Source organism: Peromyscus eremicus, chromosome 7 (assembly GCF_949786415.1).
Source record: "Peromyscus eremicus chromosome 7, PerEre_H2_v1, whole genome shotgun sequence".
Classification (NCBI taxonomy): domain Eukaryota; kingdom Metazoa; phylum Chordata; class Mammalia; order Rodentia; family Cricetidae; genus Peromyscus; species Peromyscus eremicus.
The window spans coordinates 58,115,257-58,135,987 of record NC_081422.1 but is presented as its reverse complement, the minus strand read 5'-3'; the positions used below and the strand labels follow the sequence as shown (position 1 = coordinate 58,135,987).

General features: G+C 45.1%; 1 protein-coding gene and 1 pseudogene across 13 annotated transcripts in view; one reads left to right on the top strand and one right to left on the bottom strand.

The window, feature by feature from the left end:
- Positions 1–84: 84 nt before the first annotated feature.
- Positions 85–20,731, top strand: part of Iqch (IQ motif containing H) — a 184,647-nt gene continuing 164,000 nt past the window's right edge. For all 13 annotated transcript variants that reach the window (XM_059268070.1, XM_059268080.1, XM_059268076.1 and 10 more), the window contains exons 1-4: positions 85–206; positions 7,517–7,639; positions 8,097–8,188; positions 19,648–19,765. In XM_059268070.1, the coding sequence (XP_059124053.1) occupies positions 156–206; positions 7,517–7,639; positions 8,097–8,188; positions 19,648–19,765 (384 nt within the window). In that variant the 5' untranslated portion in view covers positions 85–155. The remainder of the gene's footprint in view (positions 207–7,516; positions 7,640–8,096; positions 8,189–19,647; positions 19,766–20,731) is intronic.
- LOC131914589 (large ribosomal subunit protein uL30m-like) lies at positions 11,466–16,551 on the bottom strand (annotated as a pseudogene).

Sequence of the window (20,731 nt, the reverse complement as noted above, 5' to 3'; positions counted from 1 at the left end):
CGGGGCCACCGCAGAGCCAGCCCACCCCCTTCCGCTTCTCCAGTGGAGTGCGCCGGCCGCGCGCCGCGTTGCTATGGAGACCCCCGCCCCCGCCTCCTAGAAGCGCTCGGGAGGCCCTCACCTCCCAGGACAGGTGTCCTCAGCCCGCCGCAGCCATGGCGAAGGGGGTGGAGGGCAACGACCCCATCGGATCCATCCTAATCCAGGTGGGAAACCGGCCGGGCCGTCGGCCGGGCAGACCTCCCTGCGAGCCTCCAGGCATCGCTTGTGTACCCCAAGCAGTGCCGTTCACACTCACAGCAGGAAACACAACTACACTTTAGGGCTTCTTGCTCTGGGGGTTGAACACAGAACAGGCTAGGCGAGCGCTAAGCAAGTGCTCTACCATTAGGCTGCATCACCAGCCCCTCCTTTTACTTTTAGGCCAGATGGCCATTAAATCAGGCTGTCTTTCAGCGCACTCTGCAGTTCAGGCAGGCCTCGAACTTGTGGCCCTCCTGCCTCATCCTCCCGAGTAGCTGGGGTTATAAATCTGAGGCTCAGGTGTTCAGAGCACCGTTAAAATAATACATTACGAAATGTTTAAAGTCCATGACTTGAGGGTATGGAGGAGAGACTCATTAGGAGGTGAGGAATTCGAAGAGAAAGCAGAAATATGGGATCTATGCTTCTTAACCTGAAATATACACAGCTTGCCTGGAAACACACACCAAACATATATTAAAGATAACTTGAACTACAAATCAATATAGAAATGTGGCACAAATGAGAACTCCGGGAAATATCTTTATAATCTAGGGAGAAAGCTTTCAAAGTCTCGACTTCGTCAGTAAAAATTCAGTTTGTGACAGTTAAACAGATTTTTCTGAAATAGCTAAGGTATTTTGTTTTTTTCCAAAATGTTTCCTCTCTTACCTTAACTTCTAACTCATATTTTGCTCTTTTTAACTAAGGCTTAAAATAATTTCCTGGAAGGTCAGTCACTTCTAGAAGAAACACAAACCCTAAACTCACCAGTTTCATAGACTTCCTGTTAGGAATTGGACCTAAAATCTTACCTTGTATCATTCTCAGTAATTTACCCTGTGATGAGTTTAGCCAAACTGGAACATCGAGGGGGGGGGGCACGACACAGACCCCTGGTGCCTTCACTCTGACACCAACTGCAAGGTCATGAATCTCCACGGTAACCCTCACGTCAGATGAACTGGCTATGAGCCAGGTCCTGCAACACCTCACATTTTATTGTTTGTGAGCAAGACTCGTGGAACTCAGAGATGGGCTACACTTGTGATTAGGATCTGTCATAGTGAAAAAGAAGGGTTAAAATTAGCCAAGGAGAGGGATACATAGGGCTCACTCCAGGGGCCATCCCAGAAGAGTCAGTGGGCATCATCACCCCCTTCCAGGCACAGTATGTGACATCATACAGAATTTGGCCAGCTGGAGACACTTACCTGAGCTTTTTCTACTCAGAGTTTGATTGCAGCTCAATCTCACACTTTGTGCAGGCTCCGGTTCTTCCAGACATCACAGCTGACACAGGGTGGCTCAAAAAATCCCACTGTGAACTGTGTTTGTTGTTAGACTGTCTTGTGGCTAAACATCCAGACACTTCAGTCAGGCAGACATTCCAGGGGCTTAGAGATCATCTCTCAGTAGCCAAGGGTGAAGCCAGACCTCTCTTTGGGTACAGTTAGTTTTTCCCTACACACAGCCCCCTTTTCATTGACACTAAACAACCAGAACACTAGTGGGGACTTCCCCCAACCCTGGGATCAGTCAGTTCGTCCCCACAGGGATATGACCACAGGGGCAGTCTGTTTCCTCTTTCATCAAACCTGGGACATAGCTTGAGGGGGGCAGTACTCTGGGGCTCAGTTTCACACTTTCCCTTAAATTAATTATCTCCAACACTTCTCTTGTGGTCTGGAATAGTATAGAACAGTGTATTAAAAGCCTTTCTTCTTCGCAGTGAAATCCAGATAAAGTTGTTTGGCTAACTTAATTTACATGACGGCAAAAGCCAACTTTTGACAGTGGATTGTAAAACAGGAATGGAAAGGTGCAGCACAGTCATCTCTACATTAACAGGTGTCCTGCTTGTTTAGGAAGGTGTTGCATAATCTTTTTGTGTGCAGATATGAACACAACATCTGCTTCCCCCAGATAAGGCACTGTGGTGGTTTGAAAGAAAATGGCCCCCAAAGAGCAGTGGTACTATTAGGAGGTGTGGCCTTATTGAAGGAAATGTGTCACTGTGGAGGCGGGCTTTGAGGTCTTATATATGCTCAAGCCATGCCCAGCGAGACAGTTCACTTCCTGTTGCCTTTGGATCAACATGTAAGGACTCTCAGCTCCAGCGCCATATCTGCCCGCATGCTGCCTTGCTTCCCACCATGACGATAATGGACTAAACCTCCGAATTGTAATCGAGCCACCCCAGTGAAATGTTTTCCTTTATAAAAGTTGTGGTGGTCATGATGCCTCTTCACAGAAATAAAACCCTAACTAAGACAGGCACCTAAGTAATGATTCTACTCAAATCTAGCTTGGTGAAAAACGAGTTTTACTGGGATTACTTCCAGGAGTGTAGGTGACACCCCCCCCCCAAACATCTCAATTCCCCACATCTGACTCCAGCATAAACAGCTTTCTTAAAGCTGCACACATGGAATCCTCTACTTTAGCTAACCTTCTACACTGTATAGACCTCAATCTGGAAACCATGAGGTCACATGCTGCTTGGGAAGGATTGCATACAGGGTGTAGGAAGGAGTGACTGAAATCTCAGTCTCATGCCTCCCCGCCTCCACCTTCTATGAGGGATGCTTGTGAATAAGTCGCAGCTGCTCTGAGGAAGGTGAAGAGAACTGCCGGCAACCGATTCATAATTATCTAATTCTATTTCAAGTGGGCTTGGAATATAAAACCTTTATTGATTTTAAGATTGTTTCAAATGGTATAACTTTAAAATAGTCAACTTCAATTTTAATTTTGAATTAACCCAGAGAAGAATCACTATCAAAAAGAAAAGAATATGATACCTGTGAACAGCCTGAAAGCAGTATCCTCAAATCACCTCCTTAATTAGAACTTTCAGAACTTAGACTGTGTCATCTAGTAAGTTTCCTCATGGGTTTCTGCCATTTTCCATCCCATCTACAAATGTTTGCAGTGTGGCCTGCTAGGAACCTTTACTTCCTCTGCATCTGCATAAAGACTCCCTGACATTGGTTCAGTCACGTGACTAAGTGATAGGGTCATGAGTCATAAGCATCAAAGGGTTCAAGAAACATGCCCTTCCCTAGGTTAGCATCAGACTCTAACGGAAGCACAGGTCCATTTCACACCACAGAGCTTACTGTAGCATTTAAAAGAGCAATCCAAACGTATTTATGCTTCATGGTGTGACTTGTGACTCCACACAATGTGAGCAAAGGTTGGAGGGTAAGGAATGATGACAGCATTCCTTTATTCTGCACAGAGGCCTGTTAGGCACCCTTCTGTTCACTAGTCCTTCATCAACAGTCCATGACTCTCTTACATTTATGTGTGCATATGTAGAATGCATGAAAAGATGATGATCTATGTTAGAAACTAGACATTTATTTGTAAAACTGTATAGGTTGATTTTTTAAGGAAGGATTCTGTGATAATCAGATTCTCAGAAAGTAGAAACAAGTGATTAGAGCTGACCTAATATTTAATATACATAGAGACCCTTTTCTATGAGTGGAACAGATTCATGTCAAACATAGGTATAGGTAGCTTCCGTTGTTAACTTGACAGAGCCCAGAATTATCCCTGGAGGCTCACATAGGGGACTGCCTCATCAGATTGGCCTGTAGGCAAGTTGGAGGTATTTTTGGATTGCTGATTGATGTTGGAGAGCCCAGCCCACTGTGTATGGTGCCACCCCTGGGCAGATGGTTCTGTGTTGTGTAAGAAAGCAGGATAAGTGTGGACCAGGGAGAAGAAGACAGTAAATGGAGTTCTCCCATGGCTTCTGTTTCAAGTTCCAGCCCTGCTGGAGTTCCTGGCCTAGCTTCCCTCAAAGATGGACTGTAACTGTAAGATGAAACATTCCCTCTCCTCCCAGGTTGCTTTTGATCATGGTGTTTATCACAGCAACAGAAAGCAAAGCAAGACAGAAGAGCTTAAGAACAGATCTGAAGTACTTAGAGCAAACCAACACAGTTAATACTGTTGTAATCAAACTGTCAGGGTGGCCTGCCAGGAAAGCTAATGCTTGCATTTCCACAATCATTCCAGTTGTCAAAGTTCTGTCCCATTGTCAGATATGGGAACCAGAGAACTGGATCTTCATGGAGTTCTATTTGGCAACATTCTATTAACTACAACTTCTTTTGCCTTAGGGCCTATAATTTAGGTATTTTTATAATTTTAACTGAATCCAAGGAGGGTCATAGCCAGCATATGGAAGAGCCAGGCCTTGCTGGGAGCTCTGGGCTATCTCATGGAGCCCTAACAACCATGCTAGGCGACTATTAGGCCTCGGTCTATAGAAGAAAGTCAAGAACAAACATATAAAGTAATTTGATCTAAGTGGTAACATCCACTGTGTGTTGATCCTTCAATAGGTCACGTGTGTAGATGTGTATGTGTCTTTGTATCAGTATATTTAACATACTGTTCTACAGTGAAGGATCCCTGGTCTTTCCATCAAAATCACCTTTTCAATCAGTTTTGGAAAGTATATTACAGAAGTCCAGCAGTTCTATCTTAACACATAGCTTGGAAACAATGAAGCTAAGTTGACAGCTTGATGTTTTCCCTGGCTTTCTCATCAGTCCCTAGGCATGGTTTATAATACACACATATAACACCAAAATGAGCAAGGTCAAGAGTAACTCCAAGATATGAGGACGAATCAGCCAACATTTGTGCTGAGAAAAAGTGAACAAAGTGGAATTTTACATTGCTCACGACTGTGTGGCATCTGGTGTCATGGATCTTTCAGGATCTATAGCAAATCTTTGCTGCATTAAGCCTTTCAAGGGTTTTTATTAATAACGGCTCTGTCCCCAGACTGTCAAAACAATAATAGTTTCAAAGTAGAAACTGTATGGCAAGTAATGTTTTTTATGTTCATAGAGATAATGACTGACCTGTAAAATTTCAAAATGGCAGATTAGACGTAACTAAAGAAATGGAAACTTAGAATTGAACTTCATTTCCTGCCAGTTCTGGTGTGACGTTTCCCACAGAGCTTGTCTCATGCAGTCACACAAACAGGTCATCTTAAGAGGAGAGGACAAAATAACCTGGCGAGAACCTGGCGAGAAAGTGAAGTCACCAACTTCACTCAGCAATAGGATCGAGTATCAGCTGGCCACATGCAGGGCTAGGGCTTTCAATCCAGGGAGCAGGGTCCCACACCCTCCTCTGTGGCTCACCTGTACCAAACACCTTACAGATCATTTCTGACTCCCATTCCGAAGTAGCTAGTGTGAATCCCTATTTTCTAGGTGAGAACTCTCCCAGGTTCAGGCAAGAGTCCAGGTCACATGCATGTGGCAACAAAGTCTGTATTGCTTCATTTTTATACCCATTATTTCACTTTCATTCACTAATTCCAAAAAATAGGGAAATGATTCTGTTCTGGCAAAAACAAACAAAAAAACAAAACAAAACAAAAAACTAGAGGAGGTGCTAAAATTCTGGATAATATACAAGGAAACTGGATGCTTAGAGTCAGTGCGAGGAGCTTCGTGCAGCTGCCATTTCTGGGGTTCTTCTGTGCTGGGCCTGTCACATATTCCCTCACAACTCTATGCAGGAGTGTTGTTGCCCAGACAAGGGGCAGATGAGGAAAACCAAAACCTTTGGTACCTTGGTGAATAATTCAACTCAGTCTCACTCCCTCACACGACAGGAAGACATCATTATAGAAAGATCCCTAGAAGTGCAAATACAGAGGAGAGAGCCAGTTCACTCCTAGGAGGAACCAAAATGTAAGGCTGTCCCCTTGAACTGCCCCTGACACTGTACATGTTTTCAAGCAGTAGATGGCAAATCAGGTCACAGCAGTGATTTGCACAAAAGGATCAGAAGACATGCCTCTTCATCATTGGTCCCTACAGGCAAACAGTGAGTGTGTTCAAGTATCAGTCTGTGTGCCCTGGAGGCTCTGTGTGACGATTTGAGCAGAGTACAAATAATCAGATGTGTCTGCCAGACTTTGATGTGCATCAGTGAAAAGATGCAAATTCTGCCTCTTGAATATGGCACTGGGTTCCGTGGGAACATCCCCAAGTAAACAGTAACAGGCTGGACCAGTGTGCAAGTCCAGTTATCCTACCAGAGCACAGGTACACTTTTCAAAATGCCTTTAGCAAGCCAGTCTGCAGAGTGCTCTTGGTGTGACTGTTGCTGAAACAGGTGTCTGGGGGTGTGAATTAGCATAACAAAATGTTTTCCTTGTGGCAGCAACCCACGAAATAATCACTGCCATCTGCATTTATCTGAAGTTTGGTTTCTAATAGGCACGCAGAGAGTCAGCCGCTTCCTTGTGCCATGATGCCGATTCGATCCCGAGGGTGCCTGATGGAAACATGTTCACCATTTCCAAGGAAAACACACTTCAGCAGGGCCAGCTGAAGCAATGGCATATACTGCTTTTCTCCCCACCCCCGCTTCATGGATTATTTCCATTTCTCACTAAGCAAAACAAAATCAAAGGCACACAGACAGAACTGCTTCCTCAGGGCAGTGTGTGGAAGAGCCTGCGAGCACCGAAAGCCACCAGGCCCTGTGGGCACACTTGCTGTCCTCTTGAAAGAGTCGCCTCTGCCAGGGCCTCACTTGGGCTGGAAGTTCCCCGTTTTCTTACCTTACCCCATCTGAAGCAGTCAGAGCCTGGCGCAGACTCACCCTCTCTGGCCCATCTGCCTGACCACCTGGGAGAGCAGGAGCCACCCCGGCTACCCTTCCAGCGTGACAAAACAGAATGGTACAGGGGGCTCCTTGTCCCAACTCTGAGATGATGGTAGAATCCTCCTAATAAGGGCTGTCCTAAAGCCATGGGGCAGTCCTTTTTAATGAATACCACAGGGCCACGTGTGTCTGTAACTCACGCCCACCGTAGCTCTGTACTGTCCGTAACTGCAGGCTGGGGATGGGGCTCGGTTACTAGAGTGCTTGCCTCGTCCTGGATTCAGTCTCTGAATTTTATTCAGGCACTGAACAAAAACCAGTGTGTTAGTGCACACCTATAATCCCAGTTTCTAGAGGTGGAGGCAGCAGGATGAGGCAATTCGAGGTCATCCTTGGCTACTTAGTGAAAAATCCAAGGCCAGCCCAGACTGCATAAAACCATGTCTCAAAAACCAACAACAAAATTTGCAATAGGTAGACAACGCATACTTCTATCTATCTATCTATCTATCTATCTATCTATCTATCTATCTATCTATCTATCATTTATTTATTTATTTATTTATTTATTTATTTATTTATTTATTATTTATTTATTTATTCTTTTTGCATTCAGGTCCATGAGGACCTTCATCAATTAAAGGAGAAATTAACAAAATTCTCAAGTGAGGAGACAAAAGACCCCCTAGACATTCAAAATCTTGAGACAGCAATCCAAAGGACCGAAACGGGGTTAAAAGTAAGTAAAGCTTTGGGCAGGAAATCAGATCCCGGAAGAGAAGGAAGGACTGGTGGTTCTCACGGGAGCCTATGTCGTTCTTTAGCAGAGCTGGGTTTAGGGGGACCACCAGGCTTGAAGGTCATGCAGGACAAAGACATTATTCCGTGTCAGTATGCCGGGTCACACCTAGAGAGCCAGGCTGTCTACTGACTTTGATGCAGTTTCGTTTGTGATGAGGGCTGCGGGTTACGTAAGGTTTGAGTCTCAATTGTTCATTATGCTTTTTGGGACATTTGAAGTAATTTGGCCTTGAGGTGCCTAACGATACCTTAGGCATGTAATAACACACAATGTTTTGTGCATTTTGAGGGGGCTTAATTACACGAATCAAAGTATTGACCTAATGAAATGAAGTAAATTAGCTGAGTATTTTACATCCACCATAATGGCCTGAGCTTTGACTTTTCTCTAACAGATTCACATTGAGAAGTATCTAGATATTGTAAACCACCAGGTGTTAATGGCGCCTGTGGACAAAAGCTTACAGTCTCCTCTGACTTCCAAATGGTAAGTAAAATAGCCACGTTACAGCCCGAAGTAAATAACACCAGGAGCCTTTATCTCTTGGGGGAAATGCCTGAAGTTTGTGTCAGAATTTGGAATTGAGGGATACTTGCTTGGAGGCCCCTTTCAGGCCTGCTGCTCAGTAGCATGGCAGTTGCTTTGGGTCCTAGGTTGCTATTGCTTTTTGATGAGAAATGGTTAAAATTCTTCAAGGAAACATTTGAAAGGAAATGGGTTGAGTTTGATCCTGTTCAGATCACGTGGTACTTGTTTACAGTTTTGTACTTCCAGTATATGCTTTATTACTAAAGTAATTTGGGAACTGGGGATTTGGATTCGAGGTTAAGAGTGCGTACTACCCCTCTAGAGGACCTGGGTTCAGTTCTTCTTGTGATCCCAGCTCCAGGAGGTTTGACGCCCTCTCCCGGCCTCTGCGGGGGCCTCCCTCCCCTAATATACACAGTGTATACAATTCACACAAACACACACACATATAAAATAAATCTTGAAAATAATTTTGGTATCTATAGTATGCAAAAAATAATATAGTTTGGTTTAAATACCCATTATGTACTATATCCTAAGAGATGATTTATTGAATTCAAACTGAGTTTAAAAGAGCAGTCTTGCCTTGGGCCTCCTAATGAGTGACTGTAGATGAAGCTTGGTGGTTAGTCTTAAGTCCCTGTAACTCTTCTTTGTGTTTTGAATATGGATCTGGCATAAGGGACTGATGGTAAGCAGTAAAGGCAGTGTTCTGAAACTGTGCAAGGAGACATGGAGAGGTGTGGACAGAGCCAAGTCCCAGTGCCGTATAGTGGGGAGCAGAGCTTTGAGTAGGCATTGACCCTGTCCTCCCCCTGTCCCCAACCATGAAGGTGGTGACACAGGTACCGATTGTCCTTTGACAGAGGTTACCCTGTCCTGTCATCCCTATGTCTCCCTAGCCTTGCATACATAAGTATCTGTCCTATCACCACAATTTTATCCTCACTTCCTAGATGGAGTACCACCTAGGCATTCACTGTTAATGCTTTGTAACAGATTATCTGGGCTTAATATCTTAGGACACTAGAACTTATTATCTCATAGTTTGTTCTCAGGAATATATGTGGACACAGCCATGCTAAGAGCCTCTGCCTCAGGGTCTCTCACAGTCTCAGTGCTGACTGAACAGTCCCCTTTAAGACGGCGTGGAGAAGGGAAGGGAAGGCAGCTGCCTGGGAGATGGGCGAGGATCTACTTCCAGCGTCAGTCACACAGTTACCATTGGCCTTTCAGGTCCATTATCACATGGACTCATATGAGGTTCTCAATCTTCGGAATAGAAGAAAATTCATTCCATCTGGGAGCCTCTGGAAGCAGAAAGGGCTGGGGAATGGCCAAATGATGGACAACATGGTACAGGAATATTGTGTCACTATCACGGTGGCTTCAAATGACAGTGATCCTCTTGCCTCTGACTCCCTAGTGTTAGATTACAAGGGTGAGCAACCATGGCTGCCTTCATCAATGATTCTTCGCTGTATCAATACACCGACGCTCTCCATGTCTCCACTTACATCCAGGTGTTTGAATCTAAAGCCCTGTTCTCCTCCTTTCCCCTTCTCCTTTCTTTTCATCCTGAGTAGGACCGTCTTTTTTTTTTTATTTAAGAAAATTTTTATTCATTTAACATACCAACCACAGATCCCCCTCCCATCCCTCCCATCCCTCCTCTTGCTCCCCCCCACCCCCCCACCCCCCCTGCGCCAGCGCCATCCCCTCCTCCAAAAGGGTAAGGCCTTCCATGGAGTCAACAAAGCCTGGTCCATTCAGTTGAGGCAGGACCAAGCCCCTCCCCGCTGCATCAACCTAGATGCCCCTCAACCAAAGAATGGATGAAGAAAATGTGGTACATCTACACAATAGAGTACTACTCAGCTGTAAAAAACAATGACATCATGAAATTTGCAGGCAAATGGATGGAACTAGAAAATATCATCCTGAGTGAGGTAACCCAAACCCAGAAAGACAAACATGGTATGTACTCACTCATAAGTGGATTCTAGATGTAAAGCAAAGGATAACCAGACAACAACCCACAGCTCCAGAGAAGCTAGCTAATAAGTAGAACCCTAAGAGGGACACATGGATCACCTTGGGAAGGGGAAATAGATGAGATCTCCAGAGTAGGACCATGTATCAGCCCATATTTAATCCAGATTATGGAGGCTTCCAGGAATCTCTTCTCTGGGTAGCACTGAGGCTGGTGCCCTATGGGATTCAAAAGAATCTAAGTTCAGAGCAAAGACTTTAACTTGGTGAAAACTGCAGTACATGGTGGCACCTGGTTAAATGGAGACTCAAGTACAGCAGACTGGAGCATGGAGAGGGCACTCCAGCCTATTCTAGAGATTCTAAGGGTAAAGTTGTTCATGGGCTCAGGCATGCTGAAAGGAAAAGGGAGCGTTTTCCAGGGAGAATGATATAACACGCATGAAGGTCACGTAGAGAGTGATCACAGAAGGTCTGTTCATCAGGGAGACAAGTCAGCTTGGTGGAGGGAGCTGGGGGAAGAAAAACGGGCAGGTAGAGCAGGGACAGACTGGGTAAGAGTAAAGTCTAAATCATTTTCTTAGAAAGGAGGAAGCACTGATGACTTAATGGGAGTGCTGTTTTGTAAAGATGACTCTGGAAATGCTGTAGACAGCGGCTGGGGACAGTCTAGAGAGAGCAGCAGCTGGATTACCAGCCGTGGTCCAGGTGTCATCAGATGGCTTAGCTGCCACTCCTTCATCCAGCAAGCATGTATCGAACAGCTGCTATTTGCCAAGCATGCTTTTAGATACGGGAGCTGTGTCAATTAGCCGCAGACCGTGTCCTTCTAATCCGAGGTGTGCAGATCCAGATGAAGAGGTTTGCAGGGGGAGTGAAAGGAAACCCTGCGTTTGTAACATTTGGAAAGAACCTCAGTGTTCTCGACATTAGATAGAGGTGAGAAGAGAGACTCAGCGTGACCCCAAACTTTGGGGCCTGGGCCCCTGAGGAGGTAGAGGGGTTGTGTGCATCTAAAATGTTGGCAAAGGGAAATGGTGGGAAAGGGGCAGGTTCTGTTTTAACCTTGGAGCTTCTCCTCCTCCTCCTCCTTCTCCTCCTCCTCCTCCTCCTCCTCCTCCTCCTCCTCTTCTCCCTCCTCTTCCTTATTTTTTGTTAGTGAAAACAACTGGATTTAAAATTCATTTTACCTAAAGCAGCTTCTTTTCAATAATGGCATCTTGTAATCGGAAGCAGTGTGGTTTCAGGACTCAGCCCTCTGCTCCGGGGGCTTCAGCTGCTCCCACACTCTCAGGTTCCCAGTGCTCTTGAGGTGGGTGGTGGATGTGCTCTCTTCTGTGGGAGTCCTTGTGGCTGTTTCGGAGGCTGGATGTGTGTCAAGTGTTTATCCACTTTCAGTTCTCATTCACTGGAAGGGTGTTCTTGGGAATTTGAAGGGTGGATTCTTCTAGTCTGAACATCTTCTTGTATCTTTCCCCCAATACAGACACCTTTTTGTACTTCTGATTCTCATAACAATGTGCAGTTACAGGGTTCTGGAGCTCCCCATAATATTTTTCATATTTTTCTAGGCTGAAACATTTTATCTGGAATCTTGATTTTGTGAATTTGTGATGAGTCCAATCTGTACAAAGGAGAGCTCCTCCACCTTTTGTCACCCTCTGTAGTCTGCCTGGAAACCTCTGAGATGCTAAGTCAAAACCCCGGCCATAAGTGTAGTAATTCCTCTCCACTTTTATAACAAGTAATTTATTTATTTATTTTCATTTTATGTGCATTTCTGTTTTGCCTGCATGTATGTCTGTGTGAGGGTGTCAGATCTTGGTTATAGACAGTTGTTAGCTGCCATGTGGGTGCTGGGAATTGAACCAGGAATTGAGCTGGAAAAGCAGTCAGTGCTCTCAACCTCTGAGCCATCTCTCCGGCCCAGGAATTCTTCTCTTTAGGCGTTATAGAAAACAAGCTGACGAACACTGCTGCTACCAGGTGACCAGGAGTGCTCAACACTTACAGTAACTGAAGTCGACAGCATCCCAGCCAGGGCTGTGCAGTGGGTTCCCATGTTTGCTGTGTCCAGCCTGAACCTCCCTACCAGCTGAAGCTGAACTTGGTAACACCAATTCTTAAGGGTCTTCTAATAAAAATCCTGGAGCCAGATGTTGGGGTAAATGCTGAAAAATCGGAGAGACAAAGGAACAAAACACTGCCACGTCTCACCTCGCCAACTCCACGAGTCCTCTCACTTAATGCCTCTGAGTTCTCAGCCGAAAAAGCTTCAGCTGAAAAGGGTCAGCCGAAAGGCCTCTAGCCCAAAGGGGCTCCAGTTCCTGTCTCCTGCCTCATATACCTTTCTCCGCCCAGCCATATCACTTCCTTCCTAGTGATGGGATTAAAGGCGTGTGATTCCCAAGTGCTGGGATTAAAGGTGTGTGCCACCACTGCCCGGCTTCTATGTTTAATCTAGTGGCTCGTTCTGTCCTCTGACCTTCAGGTAAATTTTATTAGGATATACAATATATCACCACAGAATTAAGAGCTTCTTAATGCAGAAGAGACTGGGTTTGGGAGAGAGGAAGCAAGAGACACTGGGTTTGAAGGCCCAGGGGTTGAGATGAGAAGCTAAGGTTAAGTGAATAGACAAGGCCTCATGCTGACTTTGAACAGGCCTTGGAAACGGTAGGGCCAGCACCAGGCACACACATGTGCAGTTACATGAAAAGCTTTACAAAGCACTTTGATGTGCGTTGCCTGAAATCAGCCCCACAGTCACAGGGGTAAGTCATTATCCCCATTTTATAGACGCAGACCTAAGACTGAGTGAATTGCACGAGATCACATGGAACTGTGATCACAGAAGTCTGCAGGAACTCTCAGAAAACCCAGTCTTCTTATCTAATGCTATTGAAAGAGAGTGTAATTTGCAATGTTTTCAGTATATTTAAATTCTTAAAAGAAATCCTGTTAAATCTAAATAAAATTAAAAAAATAAAAGCTCTTTACATGAATTAAACAATTCAATGAGATAAAACATGCCAGCTCATACTGATAAAACCCTAGTTTTTGGCCATTTATAATCTTTTTTAAAAAATATGTTTAAGAAACATTTATTTATTTGAGTGATGTGTGTGTATGTGCACGTGTGTGTACACATGTGCCACACCATATATGTGGAAGTCAAAGGACAACTTGAAGGAGTCTGTTCTTGCCTTTCTCTATGGAAAGTGTGAGAATCAAATTTAGGTTCTCAGACCTGGTGACAAAGTACCTTTACCCACTGAGCCATCCTTCCAGCCCTCATTTTATAGTCTTAATTTTTAAGTTTCGGACTGTCACTTGCAAAAAGGTTAAATTATAACTGGCAGATTGTCCGATCCACTTATTCTTTGAAAACAAAGAATCTATAGGGAAAAATAAAGACTGGTTCTTGGAGAAGAAAATATATAGATTTACTCCCCACTGAGGATATTGAGTCTTGGTTTGAAATCAAAAGAGGAACCACAGCTGGAGGCCAATGCAGATGATGGGCAGGGCAGGAGTAGGTGGAGTCAGTGTGCGTCAAAGCTTCAAAGAAACATACTAACTTCTGGTAAGAGCCTCAGAGCCGAGAGCATGGCTAAAAGTCCTCAGAGAAGGCGTCTGTCACCAGTGAACTAATCTAATAGGTCAGCTCTCCTGCCCTGAGTTGTCTCTTGGCCTCTCGTCTCATTAGATGAAAGGGTTGGGAGTTGTCTGAGGACTGAAAAGAACTAACGAGTAGCAAATGGAATCAAACAACATTTCTGGGGAGACACCTCTTATCTGGACCTCCTATCTTGCCAGCCCTGTCCTTTCCCCTTGCTAGGGTCTAGAAGAGTGGAAGAGGACCTGGACCAGGGCATGGAGTTGGCATCCACACATGGTCCTTGGGTATTCTCTTTCCTGTTCTATACAATTGTATAATCATGGTCTTCCTCTCAGGAAGGTAGGAGGCCTGCCAGGTTTCTAGGATCCCCACAAGTCTGGAGGAGGTGGTAAGAGCATTTCTCGGACCCCACTGTCAGAGTATGGTGAAAAGTGGGATGCAGCATGAGATGGATCAAAGTCAAAACACTAGAAAAATACTCAGAGTGGTTCTTCAGGGACTTCTGGGCTGTGCAACCTGCTCTATGTATCATTTTCCACAGACCACACCAGACTCTGAACCCAAGTCTGTTCATGAGAGTCTCTTGGGTGAAGTGCAGGACAAGCCGTGATTATCCACCTGAGAGCAGAGAAGATGTCAGTCACAAGGATGTCAAGTAGAGTTGTGCTGCTTGGTTTTCACTGTCAACCTGACCCAACCTGGAATTGCTTCAGAAGAGGGAGTCTCCATTGAGACACTGACAGGATCAGACTGGCCCATGGCCATGTCTGTGGGGAACTGTCTCAATTGTTGGTTGGTGTGGGAGGGCCTGGCCCACCAAGGGTGGTGGCCACCCCTGAGCAGGTGGTCCCAGGTTTTATGAGAAAACTGTCTGAGCAAGGTGGATGCTGGCCAGTGTGCAGTGTTCTGAGAAAAGTCTCCACTTTCCGTTCCCATCCCCAGGTTCCCGTCCTGACTTTCCGCTGTGATGGACTGTTACCTGAAATAAACCCCTCCCTCCCAAGTTCCTTTCGGTCATGGTGTTTGTCAGAGCAATAGGAAGGCAAACTGGGACAGTTGTACAAAGTAATCCCTAATTTGTTTCTTATGTAAATATAATCCTGCTGCCTTCTTGTACACACCTTGTACACACCTATCTCCTGGTCATGGTTCTCAAACAGGTTTGTGATTTTCTGTTACTGACTCCCAGTCAGAGGTGCTGCCGTGCCAGAACCCGCTGTTCCGAACATGCACCCGTGATCAGCACTCATTTGGTGGCATGGAGGGCCAGCCTCTGCATGATCAAGAGCCTAGTCCTAAATATCTTGTTCCCTGTGGCTATCAAAGGTTAGAGTCAGCCTCCTGCACTGGGCTGAACCAGCACTGGGACCTGGTGGTCAGGTCGGCAGGAAATCCAGTATCTCTCAAACTGTAAGACTGCCGATGTCCTCTGACAGGGAGGCGAGCAGCAAGCACCGTGGGCCTCTGCAGCTCCTGTGCCAGAAAAGCACGGCTGCTGTGAGCCCCCGAGTAAGGGTCAGCACTGCCCAGACCGAGAGGCTTTCCTCTGCTAGAGACGCCAGAGCGTGGGAAGAGTTCACTCTGAACTGAGCACCCGTAAAAGTGGTTTAGAAAGTTCACCACGATCGTCCCCTCCGGTCACCACGATTGTCCCCTCTCGTCACCATGATCTCCACCACTGTCAGTGTTTTCACAACCCTTGGCAGTTTAAACGACCTCCTGCAGTGGCTTCTTCATGTGTGTGTAGGGCTGTAGGTGTATGTGTAACGTATGCACGTGTGTAATGTGTGCACATGTGTAATGTGTGCACGTGTATATGTACGGAGGCCAGAAGAGGACTTGCGGTGTCCCTCTCTGTCCCTCTGCCATGCTCCCTCGTGTCCCTCTCTGTCCCTCTGCCATGATCCCTCGAGAGTCTCACTAAACCTGGAGTGAGGCAGGCAGCCAGAGAGCCTCATGACCTTCCTGTCTCTGGCCCCAACAGCGCTGAGGTTAGAGGTGCAGAGCCATGGCTGGCTCTTTATGTGGGCACTGGGGATTTGAACTCCGGGCCTAACGCTTGTGCATCAAACACCTTTACCCACTGAGACATTTCCCCAGTCCCAAGGATTTTCTCTTTTCTTCTTTTCTTTTCGTTTTTTTGTTTGTTTGTTTGTTTTTGTTTTTGTTTTTCAAGACAGGGTTTCTCCGAGTAAGAGCCCTGGCTGTCCTAGAACTCGCTCTGTAGACCAGGCAGCCTCAAACTCACAGAGATCTGCCTGCCTCTGCCTCCTGAGTGCTGGGATTAAAGGTGTGTGCCACCACCGCCTGGCCCTAAGGACTTTCTTTAAGCATAAGAAATTGATATTTTCCCTGTGTTTAAATCCATGAGGTTGTTACTTTCCCCATGAAGAAACTGAGACTTAAGTCCTAGAGGTGGCCAGTGGCGAGGCCCACATTCAAGTCTAGATCAAATGCCTGTCATCTGGTACCTTCCTCTTACGCCATAGCTTGCTTTTCACAAATGCGGCTTTCCTTGTAAGCAACACTAGTTGCTGCTACTCAAGGGGAAAATGTGGTGGTGGATAGTACAAACAGCCAGTAGGTACACAGAGTACTCATTGGCACTGGTGAGCTCAAGGCTTTCCAGCCAGTCGTCTAGTGGTGAGGACATTATCAAAAGTAGCCATTTTAATCCGAGCGGTCGGAACTGTTCGGTCGGATTCATTCTGACCCCCACGCTGGCAGTGGTGCTGTGTGGAAATGTGGCGCTTGTGCTCCTGTTGCTGGCTGATGGCTTCCTGCTCGCACCATTCTTAATGGCCACGTGCCACTCGTTGACACTAGCAGAGTGACTGCCATCTGGACCAGCACTGTCAGGAGCCTTCACTTGACCCTCGATTGTGCCCGTATTTGAGGGGGCAGTAAACAAGAAAACAAATGAGTAGCAGTGAAGACCAGCAGACAGAAAAGCGGTTTCTCTCAACAGGGAGTGCAGATGAGGAAGGCTTGCTTCACTCAGGAGCAAAGCACCTTGGGTCCAGCCTGTTCCGGGCTGTCCTGTGCAGGACACAAATCTCAGCACTAGAGCAGATGGCTACCTTTAGGTCTCAGTCTGTTCCTGGTCCCTGCACCCACCCCAGTGTGTGTGTGTGTGTGTGTGTGTGTGTGTGTGTGTGTGTGTATGTGTGTGTGTGTGTGTGTGTGTGTGTGTGTAAAAGACAGAGAGAGGGGTGCATGTGTTGATACATGAGGGGCACCCGGATGTCTAATAAATGATATTAGTGTCATATCATAAATACCATTTACAACAATCCACCAAGAGCTCACTCTGGGGGGGGGTCTGTTTCCGTACTCTCCACTAAGTCCAACACGAAGCTGTGTTCATCACACACAAAACCAACTTAACTGAGAGGGAGAAAGAAGCTGAAGCCAGCTGAGGCTGTGGGATGGAAGGATCGTGGTGGAGAGCGCCGGGTCCTCTCTGCCTTGGGGAGCTAGCCTCTGTCCGGCACACCACTTTCCTTCTTTCAGAGATCTCCTTTGGACATTGGTTTGAGACAGATCTCAGACAAGTTGACTGAGCTTTGGTTTGTGTGTGGATGCCTTTATTTATTTGGGACATGGTTTTGCTAGATTGGAATTCCAGGTTGATATGTGTTTTTCCATGTTTTGAAGATCTTAGTCTACCTTTTCTTGCTTGCCTTTGTGAAAAGAAGTGCCTTTCAATTCAGATTCTAGTTCCTCCCTCATGGTAAGGTGTTCTTTCTCTCTTGCAAGAGTTTTGATTTCTTTGATTTCATGTCATTTGAATTTTGATATGCCTAGCTATAATGTTTGATATTTATCCAGGCTGTATTTCTGAGATTTCTGGATCTGTCGTGAATTTCAGAAAATTCTCAGCCATCATTACTTATTCTTCTGTTCCTTTGTCTTTTCCAGTATTCTCACTGTGTGGATGCTGTATCATTTCTAGGTGTCTCTCAGTTCTTGGATATTCTGCTATGTTTTGTCATCCTTTTCTACCTCTGCACTTGGGCGAATTTGCCCCTTTTTTGTACTGATAAGCCTAGCAAAGGCATTATTTATTGCTTACATTGTGTATGGTGTAGCCTTCTGTTTTGATTCCATCTCAGGTTGTTAGGAGACACACTTATCCATCTATTCTCATATGCTGTCTCCCTTTTCCACTAAGTCCTTAGCATGTTAACCCTAGCTACTTTATATTCTGGGTTGGATAATGCCGAAATATCCATTACCACTAAATCAGTTTCTGGATTTTAATATGTCACTCCAAACTATTTTTCTTGCCTTTAGCATACCTCAGTATGTTTGTTGGACATGAAGTGTATTGGGAATGGGCTACATAGACCTTTACTGGTAGGGGTCATCTGACCAGGAATAGCGGTGTTTACCATCTGCTGTGACCACAGAGCTCTGCATAGTCCCTTTCCTCCTGCACCTTTCTGTCTCCACTGTTGTCTCTGAGTTTCCTCACAAGTTTCAGAGCCTGCACCCTGCAGTTCCTTCATGTGCATTCTATTGCACAGGGGTTCCATGGCTGCCCCTGTGAGGTGTGTGGGAAGTAGTCAACATTCCTAAGGGCAGGTCTTTCAGGTGGGTTTGTGTCCCTGAGCACAGGTTTCCCTCAGCACTTCCTGCTTCTACCTTCAGTAAGACAAGAAGGCTAGACAGACTAGAATCTCTATGGGCTATCTACAATTCTTCAGTCAGACTAAATCTTTGGTAAAATACTTTTCCTTGAGAGCTGTCTTTCAATACAAATGAACAGACAGCAGAACCCCAGGAGTATTTCAGAGTGGGTATATCCCCTTTTTCTAGCTGAACACAGGTGGAGGGCTTTTCTCCGGTCCCCATAGTGAGAATATGATGTGGATCTGGAAGTAAAACCCGGACTTTTAATTTATGAGTATCTCTGCAATGAACCTCCAGCAATCTGTCAAGCGGAGCTGCAATGCCCTCCACATGGCTACAGCCACTCTAGTCCCTGGCTCCTGTACCCTCTGAGTTGTCTGTCTTTGAATCCTACCATCATGCTTTTTCAGGGAAGCCTTTTGCCACAGTGATCACAGGAAGTGATATTTTGTTTGCATTTTGCTCATTGTAGGGATAGAGGTGACCATGTTTAACATCTTTAACACGTTAGAGGAATATCCAGAAGTCTAAGTTGCTCTTTAATGATAATTGTACAAAAGTGGGCATCATAGTAAAACCAAGAGATTAAGTTATATTGGTGGCTGGATTTTATTCATTTTGATTATTTGGTCATGTTATGGAACTTGAACCTGCATTTATATGAAAACAATTAAGTATAATATGAGACATATATACTCATTCTTACAATTTTACATCGCTCAGGAACAATCCACTGTTTAGTAAGGAAAGCCTTTCACTAGCTCTGCTATTAATCTTTGCAACTATTAAGACTGCAGAGATTTAAAGAATATATTTACCCTTGGCTGTCCTATCATTTGATTTTAGTAAACAAAATACAGCACTACTTTTTTCTCTACCAAGATATGCTTTATGTCTAATAACTGTCAGTTGTTAGTTGTAAGCAGAGCCAGAGCTGGCACTTTACATTAGTGCTTTAGGTCTTTATCAGACTTGAAAATCCTTGTGCTTAATCAAATCGCTGTGGATTATAGTGACCGCACTGCCAAAGATCGCTCTAGCCGGCCGGAGTCATCCAAAATGTATTTCTTATAGAGCACAATCCTAAGTAGGAAGCATTGTTTTACATTATGGTTTGAGAGGCTTTTGGAGCTGCAGAAAATTTTAAACCCCCTTTCTGTTTACTTAGGATGATTCCAACTGTAGTTGACCAGAAAGCCTTTATTTTCCCCTTGGAGTCTGAGGATAAACTTTGGCAACCTCAAAAGCAGCATGGTTCACTTTCACATGGCCTTACAAAAGCAAAGGTAGGAGCCTATGGGACTGGCGGGGGTGGGGTGGAGGATTGGGGGTGGGGGAGGGAGGCCAGGGTGTGAGGTTTCTTCAGGGAGAATGAAAATGTTCCAGAGTTACACAGTGGTAAGGGTTTACAAGTCCATAAATGCACTAAATACCACTGAATGCACACATTCAGAAAGGGAGCCTGCTGATACATAAATTATATCCCAATAAAACTGCAAAATTGTTTCTAAGGTGGCATTTCTAGTATTTGGTGATGGTGGTGGGGAAGGGTTTATTTAGCTTACACTACCATATCAGTGTTCATCATCAAAGGAAGTCAGGACAGGAACTAAAACAGGGCAGGAACTTGGAGGCAGGAGCTGATGCAGAGGCCATGGAGGGTGATGCTTACTGGCTTGCTCCTCATGGCTTGCTCAGTCTGCTTTCTTATAGAACCTAGGACCACCAGCTCAGGGATAGCACCCACCCACAATGGGCTGGGCCCTCCCCCTGATATCAATCACTAATTAAGAAAATGCCTTACAGGCCTGCCTATTACCCAATTTTATTTTAAAACACGACAAAATAAAATATAATAAGATAAAGCAAAAACCATCATATCAAAGTTGGACATGGCAACCCAACAGGAGGAAAAGAGTCCCAAGAGCAGGCACAAGAGTCAGAGACCCACTCGGTCTCATAGTCAGGAGTCTCATAAAAATACTAAGCTAAAAGCTATAATACATACCTGAGGACCTGGTGCAGACCCATGTGGGCCCTGTGCTTGCTACTTCAGGCTCTGTGAGAAATTTGCTAAACTTTTAAAAAGAGTAAATATTTACATTGTGTTTTAAATTAGATAATATAATGTACATTTTGGTCTGTTTCTATAATTTGATGTTACTGTTGTTTTGGATGTAACTATAGCACAGTTAATTTCTTAGCAAAAGAACTTTCTTTAGAAGTAAAGTCAATCAAAGCACACTGTTTTT